Genomic DNA, 20,635 nt, shown 5'->3' with positions numbered 1-20,635 from the left:
GTCATAAATAATGAGGTTCTGATCTTGTGCAGGATTTGGGTAGCAGTGAACTCAGGAAGGACATCTATATCACTGTGCACATCATCCGAATAGGTAGGTATAATGTTTTATTTGTTAGACATTTGGTAGTAGATAAAAGAAAACTGCTTGGGGCTAGCTTTTGGATTTGCTATAATAGCTAGATTTTTGAATAAACTTTTGGAAAAGAAACTGCCTGTTTTTTGTTGGAAAAAATGCTTGGATTTCTCAGCATTGTTTTATGTTATTTAGCAGGTATACTGCTAACTGAGTCTAGATGCAGTGTACTTTGTCACGATCACAAAACAAAATCAAAGTGTCAAAGATGAACTGTGTTAAGATGATGGAGTTGTCATTGGGGAGTCCATTCTTATTCTGAAGTGTAATTTCAAGCATCCTTTGAACATAGAAAAGCTTGTCTGGACATTTATTGTACCTCATTTGTATCGGAGGTCTGATGTATATCTGATATTGTTCAGATGAATTTTGTCTTCTCCCTGACTCCTTGAAAAAGGAGGAGAGGGGAAAAATGGACAATATTTCATAAAAATTTTAATCTCTAATGCTATAGACAGATATCAAGTCCTCTAGAGAAAAAGTGGAGGAGAAGAAAAGTGTATGTTTGTGTACTTATTTTAAGAAGTCCTCTGGGCTCTACTGATGTGAAACAATAATCTTTGGGTCTGCTTCTGATCTCTTAGATATATTGTTTTCCTTGTAGACTGCCTCTAGTTGCATCAGTGCAGTACTAAATATAACTTTTCTTCCTATTTTTGAAAGGCGTTTTGGTTTGAAGTGTAGTCACTGCAACTTATGCTGAGTTCAGAATTGTTACTTACTGAATTGTCTTTATTTTTCAGCTGTGAGAAATAATTTTCCATGCATTTTTATGCTAATTGGATATTTCATCAAAATACAGTGTTTTGGTTTTTTGGCAAGATTTTAGAAAAGATATGGTAAAATCTGATGTAAGCACAGTTAGAAGAATAAATGTTTTAAAAATATTAAAGAGTAGGATTTTTCCAGTTGTATAAGTTTCAAATATATTCACAGTCAAGTTCATATGTGAACCACTGAAATATTAAAAAGTTAAAACAACATTTTTCTGCTTTGTGGTGTGAAAATGAACAATTACTCTTCGAGCTGCTGTGATGCATAGGGATGTTTGGAGGAGACATTGTCCTGCAGCAACTGCAGCCATAGGTTTTTTTTTGACAAAAATTAAGACTTGGTGGGAAAGATACATAACTGCTAGTGCACAATTGAATAAACTTGATAGAAAGAGGACAGTTTCAAATGCCAGGAACACAGCAGGAAGATTGATAAATTATATTTACATCAAATAGAAAAGGCTAGAAAAAATATTTTGTTTTGAATCTCTATTCCCTGACTGCCTTCTTTCTTTCCTTACTATAAATTGTTCTTCTGCCCTTTGCCATCTTTTCTCCCTGTGTTTCATCTTTATTTTTCTGCAACTGGTCCATTATCCCCATGCTTTCCAGTTGCCTATAAGAAAATAGCATTTGATTACCAAATTGTAATGGTTCAGTCACACTTCTCACATAAATGATAGGTAGCAACAACCACAGTAAAATAATTCTTACCAGACAGGGAATGCTGAACACTATGTCATGTTTGAGCTCTAAATTTAATTTGATAGTGTCATGAGGATTCTATGACTGGGTGTTAAAAAGTGGTGTTTGCTGAGTGAGGGTCATGAGAGGATGAGCAGAACCTCTGGTCTGAGACCTCTCAGGATCACCACATGCTTAGTGGACTTGCTGTACCATTTGCTATCAGAATGTAGCGCAAAGATGGACCAGGTATGTTCCCAATGGGAGGACACTTGGCATTGTCTGAGCTGGATTGCTTGCTGCCTCCTTTCTGTGGTTTGGAGAGACACAGGAGTTCCCTGGATGATGCATCAAATATGTGTTTTGCTTGGCAGGACGAATGGGAGCTGGAGAAAAGAAAAACGCCTGCAATGTCCAATATAGGCGGCCCTTTGGCTGTGCAGTCCTCAGCATTGCAGATCTGCTGGCAGGAGATTCAAAGGATGACCTCGTCTTAAAAGTCTACATGTAAGAGATGTTTTTTTCTTAATTTTTGAAAGTATCTTAGAGTCATTTGCATCAGAATCAGTGGTGTTAAATGCAGTGTGACTAAACAGCTCTATCTCCTTCCTTTTCCAAAAATACACAGTAGCTGGGTTTTTTGGCTCTTTTTATCACAGTGTGGAAATTTTGGCTAGTTCTATAGGTGTGTTTATCAAGTGAGATAATAGTAAAGGTAATGGTGACATCCTTTGAGGTATTTGTGTCTATATCAGCATTTCTCACATTATTTTGGAGCTCTCTTATTATACCAACATAAAGTGCTTTTTGGACTTAAATAAGTGCCTTGTGCTGCCAAGGCATCTAGTGGAAGTACTTTGTAGCTACAGAAAAAAAAAGCCATCAGATAATCTTTTTGTGAAATAAAGCAACTTTATAATGGGAATAACGAAAATATAGAAGGCAAGTTAGTGCTGGAGAATGAAAAATTAAAAGTAGGTTTAAAATTGAGTGCTTGATTAGATAGTGGATTTTGGTTGATAGCAATTGGCAGAAAGTTCAATTTTCTAGTAGCAACTCAATGCATGCAATTTCCTGCTCATCTTGGACATTATAGTAAGAACTGTTTTGTGGAGTGGTCTGGGACATGTGCATGATAAAGTTCTGCCCTTCCCAGAGGGAGAACTCAAATCTTGAGGGCATGGGTGCCTTTCCTCTGTCTCCATCTGTGGTGAATTAGAACTGCTGGAATCAGTGCTGGAGAAAAGCAGCTTAGTGCAACCCTGGGCAGGTGGACTGGCTCTTATTTAAACTCCCAGAACATTATAGTCAGATAAATGTTCATTCTTGGTTAACAAATTGTTAGTTTTGTCTACCTAATATATTTTGGGTTTTTCAAAAAAATTGCCTGTTTGTTTTAAGATAGCAAAAACAATGGAGGAAGAATTATCACTAGAAATCAATTCATTAGAGTCAGGTTTTCATCATAGTCAGGTTTTCCTTATGGAAAACCAGCTATTTTCTAAATGTATACTGAAATGTAATTTGCTCTTTCATTCACTACCTCCTGAAGATAACAACCTTTTAAAGTAACTTTGTAGTGTATAGCACAGATTTTTCTGTTTACTAAGACCATCTCTGAGTCCTGTGTCTTCTTTGGAGTGTCACAAGATAGATTTCTGTGTGGGTTAGCCCTGAAGGATAGATCTATACAGGAATGAACTTGGTCATGGCTGAGTTCCTCAGCATAGTTGCTCCTATCTTTCTCCTATCCTTTGCTACATGAAGCAGGTATTTCATGGTGCCTCTCTCAAATGGCAAGGGCACTGCTTCCATTGAGACAGGCAGTTTCATGGGGCTTTGTTGGCTCTTATTGTGTTATTTGTTTCATGAGCTAAAGAGGATGTATTTAGGGATATGTTGTGAAGTTGGTCTGATGAACTTGTGTTCCCATTTCAGAATTTGAAAAGTTATAATTTTTCTAGGTGCAACACAGAGAGTGACTGGTATCAGATCCATGAAAATATCATTAAAAAGCTGAATGCACGTTACAACTTGACAGGCTCCAATGCAGGTGAGTCATTTGCTGCCTTTCTTTTTTGCATTCTTAGGGGTTTCTTAGTTTGCCAATTAAATAGCTCTATTGTAGAAAGACTAACATCAATGAAAGAAACATTTTTGCACATAGAAAAAAATAGTCAGATGAAAACGTACAATACTGCTGTTACATGCACATTTAAAAATAAAAAATCACTTATTTTTTTTTCAAGGAGCTATATAGTATAAACTTTTATTCTGTGCTGAGGAGCTACAGTTTGCTGGAATTCTGTTCAGTTCTGGAGCTGATCAAATTATTGATCCCTATTGCTTGGTATTTCTGCTTCGCGTTTTCACCAGGAATCTAAAATTTGCCATGGACATTACTGTTGTCTTTTAAGAATGGCATTCCCTGGTTTAGTACTCACACTAAAAAGAAAACCACGAGCCACTCTCCTGCCCCCTCTGGTGGGATATGCAAAAGGCAGAGATCCTGAGGCGGCATAAAAACAATTCACTGGAAAGAGCAATGAGATAAGAAAAAGAAACAGAAACAGCAGCAATATTAGTAACAAAAGTGTACAAAAGAGGGTGATTCACATGCAAATGCTCACCGAGGGCCTGGGCAACAATCAGCAATGGTGGATGAGTTTTCCCTCCCTCCAGGCGCTCTCTTGACCTGAAGCCCCACCTCTCCTTCCTGGAAGCCAGAGTTCCTTACTTCCACTCCATCCATGATGTAGCTGCTCTAGAACAGCAACCTAGACAACCCCACATGGCTCCAGACCTCACCCCTCATGGCCAAAACCAGAACAATTATATATTGCACTTCAGAAAAAAATGAAAGTGCAATCTGCATTCCTGCTGGTAGCTTTGCGTTCCACCTGAGCAAGATGCAGAGTCACAATTTCAGAATTTACCAATAGTCCTCATGGTCAGCTGTATGTTACTGGAACTGTCTGAGATAAATTTGGGTGTGAGACTTAAGGAATGGGACACAACTGACCTTTGTTATTATGAGATGGTGGTTCGACTCACAGGAGATGTTGAATTTGCATTTTTTTGTTTTCATTTTTTAATATCAACTTGCTAACTTTTTCAGAATTCTGTCATTTAAAGGGGACATCAAACTTAAAATGAAACCTGAAATCAACTTGCTAACTTTGTCAGAATTCTGTCATTTAAAGGGGACATCAAACTTGAAATGAAACCTGAAATGGAGGCTTATGAGTCTGTTGTCTCTGTATTCAAATGTTGGTTTTCCCTGTGAAATGTCAATTAGTTGAAATATGACCATAGAAAAATCTCATTTTCAGGGTTCCAGTATATTGTATTTGTAATGCCTTTCATGTAGCAGACTTCATGCTTCTTTAACTATATTGTACATTGCAGGCTTCCTTAACTTGATTTCAAGCACAATGTTTATCTTGAAAATGTATGTCTAACCATCCTTAGAGGGGTAAGAGGATAACCAAGAAGCACATAAAAGCTCATTTATCAAGACTGAAGTTATATATTTAGCCCTTTCTAATTTGATTATTTTCTCATATAGAATATAGCCAAATATATGCATATATTTAAGGTTTAGAATATCATGGATCTTATTCAGACAATAAGTATAAAAATCATGTACTGAAAATAGAAGGATACATTACTAAGTTTAATCTTTGGCTTCTTAAATATGTGTTAATCACATTCATCAAGAAAAACTTATTCTTCATCGTTCTGACTGTCGATATAATATGTGCTTACTCTGTGATACATTGCTAATTCTATTCTTTTCTCATGAAATCAAGTTCACAGTTAAATATGCAGTTCTTAGGAGACATTGGATAAACTTGAATACTCTTAATTATGTGAATACTCAACATGAAAGACGTGGCACATGAATTTTTACGTCTTGCAGGAGGCTGGAAACTAAAGGTAGCAAATGGAATATTAGCTGCATTTTGAAAAGGATTGTCAGGGTTAGGGAGGCAAAGAGGGAAGAGCAACTCAGAATTCCAGCTGGGGATATGAAGGTTGGAGAGAGAAAGAGAGGAAGTGAGCAGTAATGCCACTTCAAGCACTGAGCAAGCAAAAGATAAACTATGGAAGATTATTTGTAGCACACACATGAAATTCATTCTCCTGTGACTCCTTAGCAGCCTGAAAAAGCACTTGCAAGGTTTTAGCAATATGTTCAGATACTTCTGCTGACACCTCATGGAAAATATTGTTGTTACACTACCTTTTATTTTTCATTTGCTGTTGTGTTCTGTAGCTGGTTCTGAAGCCTCATTAGCTTTGGCTGCCACCTTGTTGTTGTCAAAAAAGGATAACACCTTGCATTACAGTAGAGAGATGTCTTTTCCCTCCCTCAGGAACTGTTGTAGGTATGAGCCAGATGTAGTGAAAATTTGGGTTTTTTTGGTTTATATTACACTTGCCCTTTTCAAATCACCTTGAATGCTTAGAAAAGACTTAGAAAGGAAGCATGGTAAAAAGAACAGCAAAGATGCTTCAGACTATTGTCTGTTCTCTAAGCTTGTTCCCTCTTCATATTCCTGTACAGTTCCTTTCAAGTCAGGAGATTTACATGCTTTAGTTCCCACAAATTGTTGTGTCCCCGTGCTAAAATACTTTATCAGACAGTTCATAATATTCTTCAGGAAAAAAAAATCTTCAGTTTTTTGTGGGGATCCAAAAAGGAACTCAAAATGTACTTTGAGTGTCTTGCATGTAAAATGCATAGTGCCATACTATAGCATTTGTATATGCCACTCAATCCCCCACTGCCAAAAACTTACCTTTTCTGCTTCAACTCATGACAGTTTTTAAGTACAGAATCCTCTTGCATCTTATTCTCAGCTTGTGTCTAAAAAGAATCAAATAAAGGCAAATGCCTGTCATTTGTTTATAAAGCCCAAAAAGGAGCAGGACACAGATGTTCGTCCCCTTTCCTCTTCTCAGTGGTGCAGGAATGGAAGGAAGGATGCACTCTCATGGAGAATTTAGTATCCTTTGCTGAAGTGGGAACTGGAATGTGTTTTCTGCAAGAATTTCCAATCTAACAGAGTGGAGTAGCAGGTAGTGGATGCAATTCCCATTCACCACTGGTCTTTGCAGCTGGTGTAAGGTGTCGTGTTACTGGAAAACACCTGGTTGCCTGGTGTAAGAGATCAGTTGAATATTGCAAAGGCCAAATTGTACAACCTTTGCTGCATTTAGTAGCTTTTTTATTTCTTACACAGAGTTTCTGGTATTTTTGGAATGTCATTATTACACAAACCAGATTTCAGTAATATCTGGAGCAGAGCCGGCTGTAAAATCTATTTTTTGTAAAATATTTTTTCTTAGAATTAGAAGCTGGTTACTTTGTTTTAAATGTTAAATACAAAAAGCAGTGGAAAACCTAATATTCCTGCATAGACATCACACTTAATTGCATCAGTTTTATGAGGAAAATAGCACATTTCTTTTTTTGTATCTGTAGAATCAGAGATCTGATTTGGAAAGGATTTTCAGTCAGTCTTGCATGTCCCAGATGAGCATGCTAATTGCTTGGCTTCTCCAACTTCCCTGCAGCAGCTATTCAACTTTGTATATGATCTGAAAATATTCATGATACCATGGGAAAAGTGGAAGTGGCTCTAAAGCCTTCTGAGTAGCACATAATTTTCTTAAGTGTGATCTCTATTCATGTTCTCTTACCAATCTCTCAGAGGAGAGATTTAAACCTGGATTTCATGATACATATGAATGTTCTCCCCAGTGAGTTACCTGATAATCATATTTAAATGTCCATGAAAGGCACTATGAATTTATTTTTCTTCACATTCCTATGAAAAAAAAGACTGACTTACTTTTAAGGGGATGCAAGACATTCTGTTTTACTCTGCTTTTCCCTTTAGGCTCCTAATAGTCTCAAACGTAAATGCTCTGTAAATGCTGGTTAGGATTTCCTTATAACAAGTCTTGAAAAGTTGAATGTGCCTCATGGAGTAATTCTTGGAAGCTGAGGAAGGGATACATGTGCTTTTCAGTTGTGACAGCAAAGGAGGTAAAAATCCTTTCATGTCCTATAGAGATTAAATTACTGATGTAAGAAATTATAAACACCTCTGGCTGCTCTGTAGCTTTGAACTCGTGTGGAGCCCATGAAAATAACTAATGTAGTGGGAAAGTTTCCCTGTGCCATTATCTTGGAGTGTTCTAGATGAACTAGACAAGAGTGATGTAACCTCATTGCATTTATACTAAGGGCAGTGTGGTTTATTCTGTGGTACCAATGCCAAACTTACTTTGCAACTCCACTGGGAACACTGTTAATTATACATTAATTGATGTGAGTGCTTGAAACTAGAATTCCTTGGTTGAAGTATGGAGAACTTGAAGCCCATGTGTTGACAGATGTTTGCTAACACTACCACCATGAGGAAGGACAATCTGTCATCTTAAGGAGGAAAGTTATTCATCAGATCACACAGTAAGCTAGGCTGGAAGGGTCCTCAGGAAGTTATGTGGTCCAACACCAGCAGAAAGAGGAACCCACCTCAAAGTGAGATGGAATTTTTTTGAAGTTCAGTGAGGATGCTCATTCAAAGACAAATAATTTTGTCTTTGTTCACTGCATGAACTCATCTGACAAGATGTAAGTTCTGGGGCAGGTATGACAATGGAGACAGCTGGTTAGAAACAGTGATATGTGCTTTGGAGCTTCCCCATGCCTGCTCACCTGCATTCAGCAGCCCCTTGGCACCCTGATGATATGATTTCTCCATGGTTACTGTCAAACACTGAGAAATTTAAGGGAACAAATACTTTGTCTGTTTCATTTCCTCTTTCACAAAAAGTAAGCTTTGGCTTACAAATTCCTTGGTTTGGAGCAGGAAGCCTGTTAGAGTCATTATTTACCTTGCAGGGGAGAAAATGCCAAGGCCCCTTAATCAGGGAGCATCATTTTTTCCCACTTGTGAAATGAAGAGCTACAGGAGATCAAATGCAGCAGGGAATTGTTAGCTCAGTGTAAGTCTACAATAAATAAAAAAAAAAAATACAATGCATATAAAATTATATATATTTATATATATATAGCTTAAATATATATATAATTAAAATACATATAGAATATAATGAATAATTTTTTAAAAAGGAGTAGAGCTGTGGTAACTTGAAGTATTTTCTAGGTACCAGAAGTAATCTGTGTTCATGTGACACTACCCCAGCAGCTCACAGCATTACCACACTCAGAGGTGTTGCAAGGAGAGCTTTGTCCTGTGAACCAGCACAAGAACTCTCAGATGGGAAACTAAATGTGCATTCCCTGCTAGGAACAGCTATGAGTTTTAGCTAAAAAGAAGGCATAGGCTTACAGTGGAGAATTGTCTGGAGCAATGACTGGGGAGCAATGAGGAGGAATGATAGGAGGAGAATGATAACATGAACTTCACTGAGAAGGTAAAATAGAATGAAGTACATAACTTTCAGGCAACTCCTGGGCATATAATTAATCAGGGAAAAGATTTCTGATGTTTGTATTTTATCAACAAGGTTTTCAGGTGTCAGCATTGCTTTGAAATGTATTTTTTATCTTCACATCGCTAACATTTAAACAGCAAATGCATTTGCTTAGTTACTCTAGTTCTAGGACAATTTATAAATCTGTCATTTTTAATCTTTGTTTTGTGACAAGGAGATTGTGTATTCCAGTTTGATGTCTTTAAGACTTAGTTGTCACTGAACGATGCTGTTTGAAATACATTTAAAATAAGAATACTGCTCCTATGTGCATTCACTAAGTATGCAATGAATTAAGGCATTCTTTTTTGTTCTCAAAAAATGCTAAAGCCAAAAGATTACTCATATAAAGAATTTTGCACATAAAGTGTTGTTCCCAGATTGTTTGCCCCTGAAGAGATAAGGGTGTAATAGAGTTAAATTAATGTTGTTTTCAGAGAAGAATGAAAAAAGTGCCATTGTGATACTGCCAGGGAGATCTTCTATTCAGTAGAAACTATGATTTGTTTTTCAAGTTAGTACTGCAATAATAGAATCATAGAATTGTTGAGGCTGAGAAAGGCCTTTAAGATCATGGAGTCCAACCATTAACCCAGGGCTGCCAAGGGGGTCTTCTAAGTATCTCCAAGGATATGAGCCAAGCACTTCTCTGGGCAGCCTTTTCCAATGCAACTTGTAACTTGAGAGTAGAGATGGATCCCCCCCCTGACTGCAGCTCCTTTCTGGCAGCTGTGGAGAGGGATAAGGTCTCCCCTCAGCTTCCTTTCCTCCTGATTAAACAACCCCAGCTCCCCCAGCTGCCTCTCATAAAAACTGTGCTCCAAAACCTTTCACCAGCCCTGCTGCCCTTCTCTGGACATGCTTCAGCACCTCAGTTTCCTTCCTGTGTGAAGACCTGTGGTGAAGACCTCAAAACTGAACACAGGATTTGAGGTGAGGACAGGGGAACAAACACTGCCCTGGTCCTGCTGGATGTGATTCAAATGGCTCTCAATTTAAACCCAGAAATTCCTAGCTAAGGCTGCATAATAACAATAGCTGCTTCATATTTCTATCTTGGACTTGCATTATGTTTTTATAAGCCTTTTCCAAAAATTTGTTCTACTTCTTGGATAGTGTTGACTTCCTTCATTTAATCTACTAAAAGAATACAAAGTCTTAACACTATTTCAAATAATTAGTATAGCACATAGACAAGATTTTAACTTCTTCAAAGAATATATTTTTAAGTTCTTTAAAATTGTTACCTAGGTTCTTATGTTGGTGAGGATTTGATTTTAACATTTTGTTCAGGTACCTATTAAACATCTGTTTCCTTTGAAATAAGACTCATAACTGGAATGCAAATAGCTAAATTTCTAATACAGTTCTGTTTGCATGAAGAACTACACTTCATGAAGGAGAAAATAGCAGGTGTTTCCTTGGAACCTTTTATTTGCACTAGAAGCGATATATACCACTTAAAAGTGCAGAATTGTGTATTTTGCACACTCCATAATATTCTAGCTAACCATCTAGTTTGTAAAAATGTAATTTAAAAAAGCTTTGTGCAAGATGGTTCACCTTTGCAGTGTAACACTGTAGTGTGCAAATGGGTGCTGACATGCCCAGTGACTTGTTAATAGGAAAGGGCAGCAGTGGCCTTGCTAAGGCAAGTCCTGGAGACAATATTTCTGAAATTTTTATTGTCTTTATAGGGTAGTTGGACTAGATGCTTATAATAGTAACTTAGCCTTTTGGTCCTTTATCCTTCATCCTGTGTAAGTCTGGCAAGAAATACTTGAGGTTCTAGCACCTACCCTGTAAAGAAATTCCAAGCCAGTTTTCCTATGACAGCTAAATCTCATTTGCATTTAAGTGTTTCTGTTCCATTTGAGGAAGAAAAACATCCCTACTTTATACACTTGAGGGCATTTCTGACAAAAGTCTTGACAAAAGAGCTCCAAGAGAGCTGTCAAAGTGTTGCAATGACATTCATGCATTCTTTTTTTAGTGAGCTAAACCCCAGAATTTAAAGCTGAGGAAAAGAGGAGTTTGGAGTTTAATTTGATAATTCAAATTAATCAGAATGAAGTCTTCAAAAATGCTATCAAGGACTGAATCTACCTCTCCTTCTTTACCTCTCTATTCCCAGACTGTAATTTGTGGGATTTTCTACACAGATTTTCTGTGGCCAAGTTTTATACAGCTGTTTGTCCCAGATCACATTAAATCAGTAAATCATTTGTTTGTGCAAATCTGCTGGTTTTACCTTTACCTTTTTACCTTTGCACTTAAAACACTTCTGGAAATGGGGACACCTGTAAGCCCTCCAAAAGCTTTATCATCTTTAGGCAGCTTTATTTGGACAGATGCCTTATTTTATTAGTTTTCTTAAAATACAAACAGTGCTGAATAACATTCTGTCTGAGGTTTGGTTTTTTTTTTTTCTATCAGTTTTCTGAGCAGCTGCTAGGCATTTTCTTCTTAATATGATCTAGGATTCTCTGCTGCCAGAAGATAGAAGCTGACTGTAAATTATTTCCTCTGCCCCCAGAAGCCCAAATGCAAATCAAGTTGGTCTGTAAGCATAATGAACAGATGCCTTTTGTCATAACTAAGTGCAGACATCAATAATGCAGTACAAAAGCTGTTTGAAGGTAAAATAACAAATTAACAAAAATCTGGGATGCTTATTCAGCAGATTGACAATTTTCTACATTGTCTTTCATCTGAATAATAAAAATAATCTGTCTTGTGTTGAAATTTAGTACAAGTTAATAGTAAGAAGTTTCATGTGCTTGCAAAAGAAATAAAAGCATATCTATTTGCAGTGCCTTTCAGAGTATTGTTGTAGTGGTTTCAAAACTGGGTAAATAAAGAATAATAGCTAACACAAGATGTTTTAATTATCACTGGGGAGGTAATTGAAGCTTTCTTCTGAGGGACAAAGCTAGACTACATACCTTATTAAAAAAATATGCCAGTCCTTCAGAGACTGGATAATAATTTTTGTTGTTATGTTTCAGCTCCTAATATTCTAGAAATGGAAAATGTGTAGTTAGGAAGTTTTTGATGGCTCCCAGGTGTAATAAATGGTGTAGTGGTCCTATCAGCCACAGTCAGATGGAGTGTGTGGTGACATGCTGCACATCTCCATTTTGCTTTGTCTGTGAACAGCTGTCCAATCACAAAATGCTCTATTTTTTTCTAAAACTAATAATTTTGCTGTGTGCAGTCCCCCTGCTGTTGACAGGGATACAACCCACTAGATCAGGTTGCCCAGAGCCCAGTTTAACCTGGCCTAGAACACTTCCAGGAATGGGACATCCACAATTTCTCTAGGCATCTTTTTTCAGTGACTCACCACTCTCACCATAAGGAATTTCTTCCTCACATTTGGTCTGAAGCTCCTCTCTTTTAGTTTAAGGGTCATATGTTTCAGCTTGTGAGTTCCTCTTCAATCTTCTTTGTTTTGCAGTGTGCCTGAGGGAGTCCCTCTTAGGCTGAATCTGCACCCTTCTGAAAAATCTGAATGTGATGTTTCAGTATGTTTTAAATTATGTTAGTTAATGCTTATTGATATTCCAGTTGCTCAGTTTATAATAAGCATTTATTATAATATACAAACTCTAGACCCTTGCAAAATGTGAATTATTCCATCTTTTTTAAAGTACCTCTTCCCCATGATTTTTATTACATTTGCATGGTTCCTCAGTCATGATGGGTGTCTACTTTCTTCTGCAAGTGTATTGCATTTTTATGAACCCATGAATTGCTGTGGCTTGCAACTGGCCACAGGCTTTGTGTTTGGCTGACAACAAGGTCCTCTTTACCTATCTGGCTTTGACTGGCTGGACTTGTCTTACCCTGTGTTGTTCTGACAGGAGATTTGTTCAGACTTGTAAAAGCATATATCTAATGACAAAATAATAAATTTTATCTGCCTTATTATAGCTCTTGCTTAGTTTTGTGCAGTCCTGTGGTATAATATGTATGCTTTGTGTTTAACAAATCTCTATGACATGTTGTCACTCAGTGTAGAGTTAACTAGCTCTAACCCTAGACTCAAATGGAACACAGAAGAGTGAGACATGTGCCCATACCACACCTTGGAAGTACTGGCACAGGATGATGCTAGAGGCCTGTGAACAGCTCACCAGTGGCCAGTTATTGGTCATCCAATAGTGTGAGCTTGAGAACAGAGTGAAAGCAATTCTAGAGGCAACCCTTTGATAAACAGTATGCTCCTTTTGCCCGCCTTAACATCCTAAATGTAACAAATTGTGAGGAATTCAGGCAACCTGTTCTGTAATGTGAGCATCACACCTCAGTAACAGTTATGCCTCTTATGATTTTAGGTCCTTAATGGAGGGTAGCTTGGGTGTCTTGCAAAATTACTGGAGCTTTGACAGAACAATCTGAATGCTTACCTGGGAATTGTGTTCTTTTCATTGATTGTGTAAAATACGTGTGCTCCCAACTTTAGCATTTTACCAGATTTATCATTTCTACTTCTCATCAATTCCCTTTTGTTTGACAGCTGGGTCCTCAGTGGCAAAACTGTTAACTTGAAGACTTGATTTTTGGAGGTCCTTCAGATTTCCTTCTCTGTGCATCCTTGCTTTGTTTCCATTCTGGTTGACTTTTGCTCTTTTCTATTTACTGGCCTCTTTACACCATATAACATTTTTAAGTAACTTTCCATCTGTAATCCAGTTTCTTAATTTTTCTGAAAAGCTGGGGAATGCATGCCATTTATATTCCAAAGATGTATTTAAACTATAGGTAAAATGACTAACCTGTGTTTCAAGTGTGTTCACTGAGATTTCTTGATGCTTTTGGATGTATAAGGATGACTCTTCATTCTCCAACAATGAATGCCATGAAATACAGAGCTCTATATCTTTCTTGCCTTGCATGAGCAAGTGCTTCAAATCCTTGACAGATAGCTTTTTTCTCAAGTTAAAACTGTTTAGCCATTGATTAGGTTTTTTTGACATCTGATTTTAAAGTTAAATAAAATTCTTCAAGGGAATCTGTGAAATTTGTACTGAAAGCAAATTGAATTTGGAGTCTTCAACCTTTGTTTAGAAAACAGGTGGTGTACAATATCTGATTAATGCTGTTGTGGTTGATGTGATCTGTAACAATAGCAAATGGGTTTTTCAGGTTTCCAAGGAAACAGTGCAATGGGGGCATATGAGGGCATGATTATACATGTGTATGTATAACAATTTCTTAAAATATAAAAGCAGCAAGATTGGGGTGGGCTAAATATCCATATTTATCAGGGAGCTGTACCCAGCCTAGCTCTTCCCATACAGCAATGAAAAACCTTTCACCTGCTCTAACAGAGCCTGAATTTTGCTTTGTACCAAGCTTCTGTACTGTCAGCTAGCCATGATGTGGTTTGTTTTCTCACCTGCCTAAGTAATGATTGTCACTTCTTCCTAAAGGTCATTCACTGTATAGCCATAGAACAAATTCCCCTACAAAAATAATTAATATCTATGGCATTAAATACAGAACTTAAAATAGAAAAGACTTTACTGAATGCTTTTCCTTGTAAGATTTGTTTATGTACCTAGTTGGAGATGCAAAGGAAGGTTTGGTCAGAGTATCACATTCTCTGGAGTTGCCAAAATAGGAAAATGTAAGTGTAGGTAAGGGGAAAAATATAAAAGTTGTCATGGTAATTATATATCTGATCTGCAGGAGCCTGGACTGGAGTATATAGTACGGAGTTTTGAGCCCTGATTTTAGGAACTGCCAGACTTCAAGTAAATTTATTCAGTTGAACAGTAATATGGTTGTAGGGAAAATTTCTTTCAAAGCCAAAAGGACTGATGACCTTGTTGTTCAGTCTGTGTTGTTCATGTTATTTGCTTCAGCTTAATCTCAAGTTCATAATGACTCTTCTTCTGAGTTGCCTGTTTATCTCCAGTTGTTGAGTGCATACAAAGAGTTTGCTTTTATCTTCTCCTTGATCTGTATGTTGACACAGGATATGCTGTAGTAATGCTGAAGGTCAGACAAGATTAATCTTTACAAGCTGTATCATTCTGACACTTGCCTCAGTGATTATATTTGCAATAACCAAAAGGCATACCTGTTGCTTTTGTTAATCTCAGCTGCAATGAAGTATGCTCTTTGCTATTTATTTGTATACTGCAGATGTAGTAGAAGAAGTTATGCTTCTTTGGTTCTAGGGGAATAAAAATTGGAAAATTATTATATGGCAACCCTTGAATTTTGCATGTCTTCTGACAAACATAAGAATGAGTATGATTGATTAAATCTGATACATGTTGAATAAAAATTGTAATTTTAGTCCTTATGAAATTACTGTTCCTAAGAATACCCATTATGTTATGTTAGCTTACTAGAATTTTTTCTTCAGATTTTGGATGAATAAATTCTATAACTCTGTATGAGGTGATATAAAGTGATACACTGTGATGAGACTTGTGTGTTTCACCCATAGCTCAGGGTGAAAATTGTATGTGCACTTTTTCTTGCATGTCAATAAAGGCAGGGTTGTGTTGAAGGAAGTGAAAAATTAAAATGGTACCAAATACTCTGAAATTTCTTCAAATTGACCTCCTTCTAGTTCTCTTTTTAGTTAAAACATTAGTCAGTCCCTACTGATACAATTTTAATTCATGTCATTGTGATTCAATTACACATCAGTAATAATTTGCTAATGTTTTCATAGGTAGTTGTTTTCGAGTCTTTACTGATTTTTTGATGTTGATACCCTTCACAAATACAGTTCAGAATTGAAGTAGGTTGGCTTCCTCTGAGTTTCCTGTTCTCAAGAATGCATATATACTTGCAAATATATAAAATTTCTAAGTACTGATAATAATCTGTTTGAATGTCTAAGTTATCATTGTTTTTCTCTTCATTTTCAGGTCTTGCAGTTTCTCTTCAGTTGCTTCATGGAGACATAGAACAAATTAGGAGGGAGTATACATCCAGATTTACCCATGGAGTATCCATAACAAGGAAACTAGGTTTTTCCAATATTATAATGCCTGGTAAGTTAAAGAGAAAACTATCCTAATAAGCAGTAAAAGAAAGAACTTATGAGAAATTACTTGATTTTCAAATGAATACTGTATTCTGAAACATCTTAAGCAGTTCCTGACATTTTTATATTACCATTTTTTCATAAAGATAGAAGAAAACTGTGTCCCAGTGGCCCCATTACATTATATTTATAGTTGCTATGCCAGTGTCAAAAAGCTTATGATATAGCAGCCTTTTTTGAGAGATGGAGCCCCACTTTATAGAAATGAAGTTGACTGAATGCAAGACTGTTGAGCTCTATGCAGGTAAAAAGATAACCAGCAGAACCAATTCATAGGAGATGGTAGCTTTTTAAATAAAGAGTCACAGAATTTCACTGGTACTGTACAGTATCTGCTTTCATGAGGTTTGTGTCTTCAATACTGGAAATGACTGGAAATGGATAATAATACAGATGTAGGGACTTCATTTTGTGTATATTATATGACAAAATAGACAAATCCTTAAACCAATGCTAAGGAAGGTGGAAAGATTGTGTCAGTGTGAATGTGAAGAAGCAAATACGGGAAGAAGATCGTAGGACAATTTATGACTACATCCCTGAAATGAAGTTTTGTAAACGTTCAGTGGGTTGCTGAAAATTAGTTAGCAAATGTCTCTTTAAAGGGGAAGCATACTTTCAAGCAGATCAGTTTGGCATGATTATGGTGTTATGTTGTTGCTGAGAAATGTTGCAGGGAGGAGCTCACATCTTCGTTTCAGCTCAGTCCACGCGTACAGTCTTGACTTTCTCAAATGTAAATCGTCCCCGTGACTTTCAGATTTTTAATAGGGACTATCTTCTTCATACAAAGATCTGTCTTTGCATTCCTGTGGACTGAAATCAGAGGTAAACTAGCGTTCTGAGGCAAGAATAAATAAAATTTCAAACTTCACTAATCGAGGAGGTCTTAAACAGGCATTTGAAACTCAGTAATGAGGCTCAGCATTAGCTGTAGGCATGTATTTCTCTTGAACTTCTGCCTGAAACTTGACAATTGAGAATTCACTTGTGTGCTTACTGCCAATTAAACATCTGTCCTTCTTCATCCTTGATCAGCACTACTGGTCACTTAAAACATGCACAATAGCACAAGTTAATAAAACAGTTTCAGCACTACAATGAAAAGGGTATAAGTGCAGTATTTAGAATAATGAAATGCATAAGTCAGGTGCCATTTAAATTGACGTTAGTTTCTATATATACGCCTAATGCAAGCAATTCAATTGACATTTTATGGCTTATTAGCTGGGCTTTATTTGTTGTCTTACTGTTGGATTTGAAATTTGAATAAAATAGGTGTTGTAGATAGTCTGGCAGATAGCAGTGGAAGCAGTTTTACTGAGCACATTGTAACTCCCATTAGGAATCATTTCCCCTGTTATCTATGATTTAGTGACCTGCTGCTTTGTGTTATCAAATTTGCTAAGTTCTATAAATAGATCTCTTATCCCTTCATTTTCCACTTGAGAAATAATGCAATGTACTAAACTGCAAGAAACATGTTATAGCAGAGTACAGTGTAATCAGCTAATGGAGGAGTTTCTTGACTCAAAGAATTATGCAGGTTCACTTTGTCACTGTTTTAGTTTAAAAAATAATGTATGGGTTCTGGTATGCTGCTTTCTCAGTCCAATTGTATGCATGCATGAGTTTAAATAATGTACAACTTCTGTGTTTGCTGGCATAGAAGGGATTTCTCCTAAAGAGAAATAATAATCTCAGTCTTGCAATGATGAGTTTCAAGGACTAACCAGAGTAGTATGCCCTAGGCCCTGAAATGCCCTCAGCAACCTAGCCTTTGAAATGCTTTTTTAATTTGAAGCTCCCCTTTCATTCTATTTATCTTCTAGTAGTTTTTTTTTTTCCCCACAGATAAATTAGAGAACTTAATCTTTTGCCACTAGAAATGGTCATTAATTAGAACTTATTTTATATTTTTGTTGAAAGGGTGTTGCTGTGGCTAATTAGCACTTAGGTTAGTGTTGTGAATAAGACTCTCTTGAATTATTCAATAAGAAATGCTTCATGCTGCTAAACTGCAGTGTCTCTCTTAGAAATGCCGTATTTTAAGTCTCTCTCCTATTCTGGTGTATTTAAACTCTCTCTGACCTTCCTTTTTTTTGTCATACCAATGCTTTTCTCTGTAGAGGTTTTGCTGTGAAAAGTAACTGGGATCAGCATACATGCCAAACCAGAATTGACAATAATAGTGCATGTTTTTATAGAGTAATGCTTTTTGTGTCACTGCAGCTTGACGGGCTGAAGCCACAAAATACACTATCCAGGACCCTTGGAATTTCTTAACAAAGAACTCCAAGTGTTTTAGGAAATGAAGTAGATGGATGGAAAAAATATAGGGCTATGATTTAAAAAGGCTGTGAAATAGGTAACTTTATTCTAGGCAAAAAAAAAAAGGGCAGGCAGTGAAAGTGTCAACTTGTGAAGATAATCAATATGCATTTTGTAGGTTTGACTAGGATTTCAGGGCAGACTCCATGCAAGCATTGGTAAATTCTCTTCCAGCATTCTAGTGTGGTTGTCTGCAGATATACAGCCAATATATTCAGGAAGCTTTGTACAACATTGAAGGACACCTGTGCTTGCACACTGAGTTTCTGTGTTCACCATTTCCTGACAACTACATCATTACTTAGCATATAAAATTCAGCATTTGATATTTACAAATGTAGTATACTTTTGAGGAGCACTCTAAGTTAAATTTACATACATAATAGGTAATGAAATGTGAAAGCCCTTTTTCTATGCATACTTTTACCAGCTTTTTTGCTATTTTATGCAGTTCAGTATTATGGAATCTCTTTTCAAATTTGACTCAGAGCACCTGTATCAGTGCATGCCTTCAGTGCTGTTCATGCTCATGTGTTATACACATGCACGTACGTGTTCTTTGGCACCATTGTGGAAAACATCTAATTCTGTAAAGAAGCCTGATCACTAATATGTGTTGCCTGGAGTTTTTAGAATTGGAATAAACCCTAGCACAGCTGTGTGTCTAAATGAGGACTTAACTTCACTAGATGCCCACTCTGCCTCCAGTTATAAATAGACTAAACTTTTGTGTGGTAAGCATACATACAGGTGCATGTCTTACTTTGTTGTGCATTCCAGATCATAACTGCATCTGCTTTACTTCATTTAGGCTACACTGTTCTTAACAGTGCTAAGTCTATTACTGGTTGGTTACTGATAGTTGTTGTCTTAACTGCTTGATACATTCAAAGACAAAATTCATTCAGTGTGATACATAAGCACTTAAAATAATCTCATCATCTTCCTGTAGAATACTTCTTTCACTAAGCAATTCAGTGAGGTCGAAGCCTTCCTTCCTGGAATTTTACCTACAAACTTCCTCTATGCAGCTTTGTCTATAGTAATATGACAAGATAATTCTGACTTAAAACAGCTAGGGATTTGATTTTGAAAGGCTCTGTGACTTAGAGACAGCAGCTCAAAAGGTCTTTATCCATAAAATGTACTTTGGTGTGTAAACCACTGGCCTGTTGGCTGACATCTCAAAAGACTTTCTCAGGTGGATATCAGTTAGCTATCCTTTTTTTCAGCTTGTGATCTGAACTGGTGCCATTACCACTGCTGCTAGCTGATCACAACGTGCTTTGATTTAAGGATAAGAGTTAATATTTCTTCCTGTCCATCCAAATTATTAAATTCATATGGTATTAGAAGAGATTAAAGAATTGGTGCATCCCTACAATGGTTCTACATTGACCAGTGTTTGCCTTGTACACAAGCTTAGTGTGGTATCTGTACTGGTATCTAGAGCTGGGCTAGTCAGTCCTGACTGGAGAAGTCTTGGCTTGTAATACTTAACCTGGAATTTTTTGGTCCTTTTCTATTTCTGTGATAAATTTTGACAAATAGCATTGCTAAAAACTCTACATGCAGCTGCACTGTTAATTTTTGTAGAGGAACTTTCATTCTTTTGAACTTATTTGTCCAAGATTAAAAGCTGCATTTTGTTTCAACATTGTCTTTTTCTTTTTTTACATTTTCTGCTCATTTAGCAGATAAAATGAGGTGCCTGGGATATTACCATGCTTTTAAGTTTCATATGTTAAGCTTTCATATGCTCAGTTTAGGAAAAGTAACTGAATTTTTTTCACATCACATCTGCATTGCTTTATGTTTGTCACCTTTTAACTTCATTAGATTTCCTTTTGCTGTCCAGTTAAATCTCATCAGATCCTGTCCTTCAAAGCTACTGAATGTACTCATCATGCTTTCATCTGGATTATTAAAAGGTCTTTTCATGTCCAAGTACACACCAACCTTTCTTACTATTTTCAGAAGCTTTTTAAATTAAAACTAGAAACAGAATCTTGGTCTTTTTATACAAATGGTCTCACAAAATGCTATCTTTGTGATAAAATTCATTATCAGTTACGTGATTTTTGACTAGAGACAGTCATTCTTTCAAAGCATAGAAAAAGAT

General features: G+C 36.7%; 1 protein-coding gene across 4 annotated transcripts in view; it reads left to right on the top strand.

Annotated features, from left to right (window-relative positions):
* DOCK4 (dedicator of cytokinesis 4) overlaps nucleotides 1-20,635 on the top strand; it is a 222,676-nt gene that overhangs the window by 112,330 nt on the left and 89,711 nt on the right. For all 4 annotated transcript variants that reach the window (XM_077178944.1, XM_077178943.1, XM_077178942.1 and 1 more), the window contains exons 10-13: nucleotides 33-93; nucleotides 1,967-2,099; nucleotides 3,557-3,645; nucleotides 16,004-16,129. In XM_077178944.1, coding sequence (XP_077035059.1) covers nucleotides 33-93; nucleotides 1,967-2,099; nucleotides 3,557-3,645; nucleotides 16,004-16,129 — 409 coding nt within the window. The remainder of the gene's footprint in view (nucleotides 1-32; nucleotides 94-1,966; nucleotides 2,100-3,556; nucleotides 3,646-16,003; nucleotides 16,130-20,635) is intronic.

This window comes from Agelaius phoeniceus, chromosome 5 (genome assembly GCF_051311805.1).
Source record: "Agelaius phoeniceus isolate bAgePho1 chromosome 5, bAgePho1.hap1, whole genome shotgun sequence".
Lineage (NCBI taxonomy): Eukaryota > Metazoa > Chordata > Aves > Passeriformes > Icteridae > Agelaius > Agelaius phoeniceus.
The sequence above is the reverse complement of the archived record's forward strand: the minus strand, read 5'-3'. Positions and strand labels throughout refer to the sequence as shown.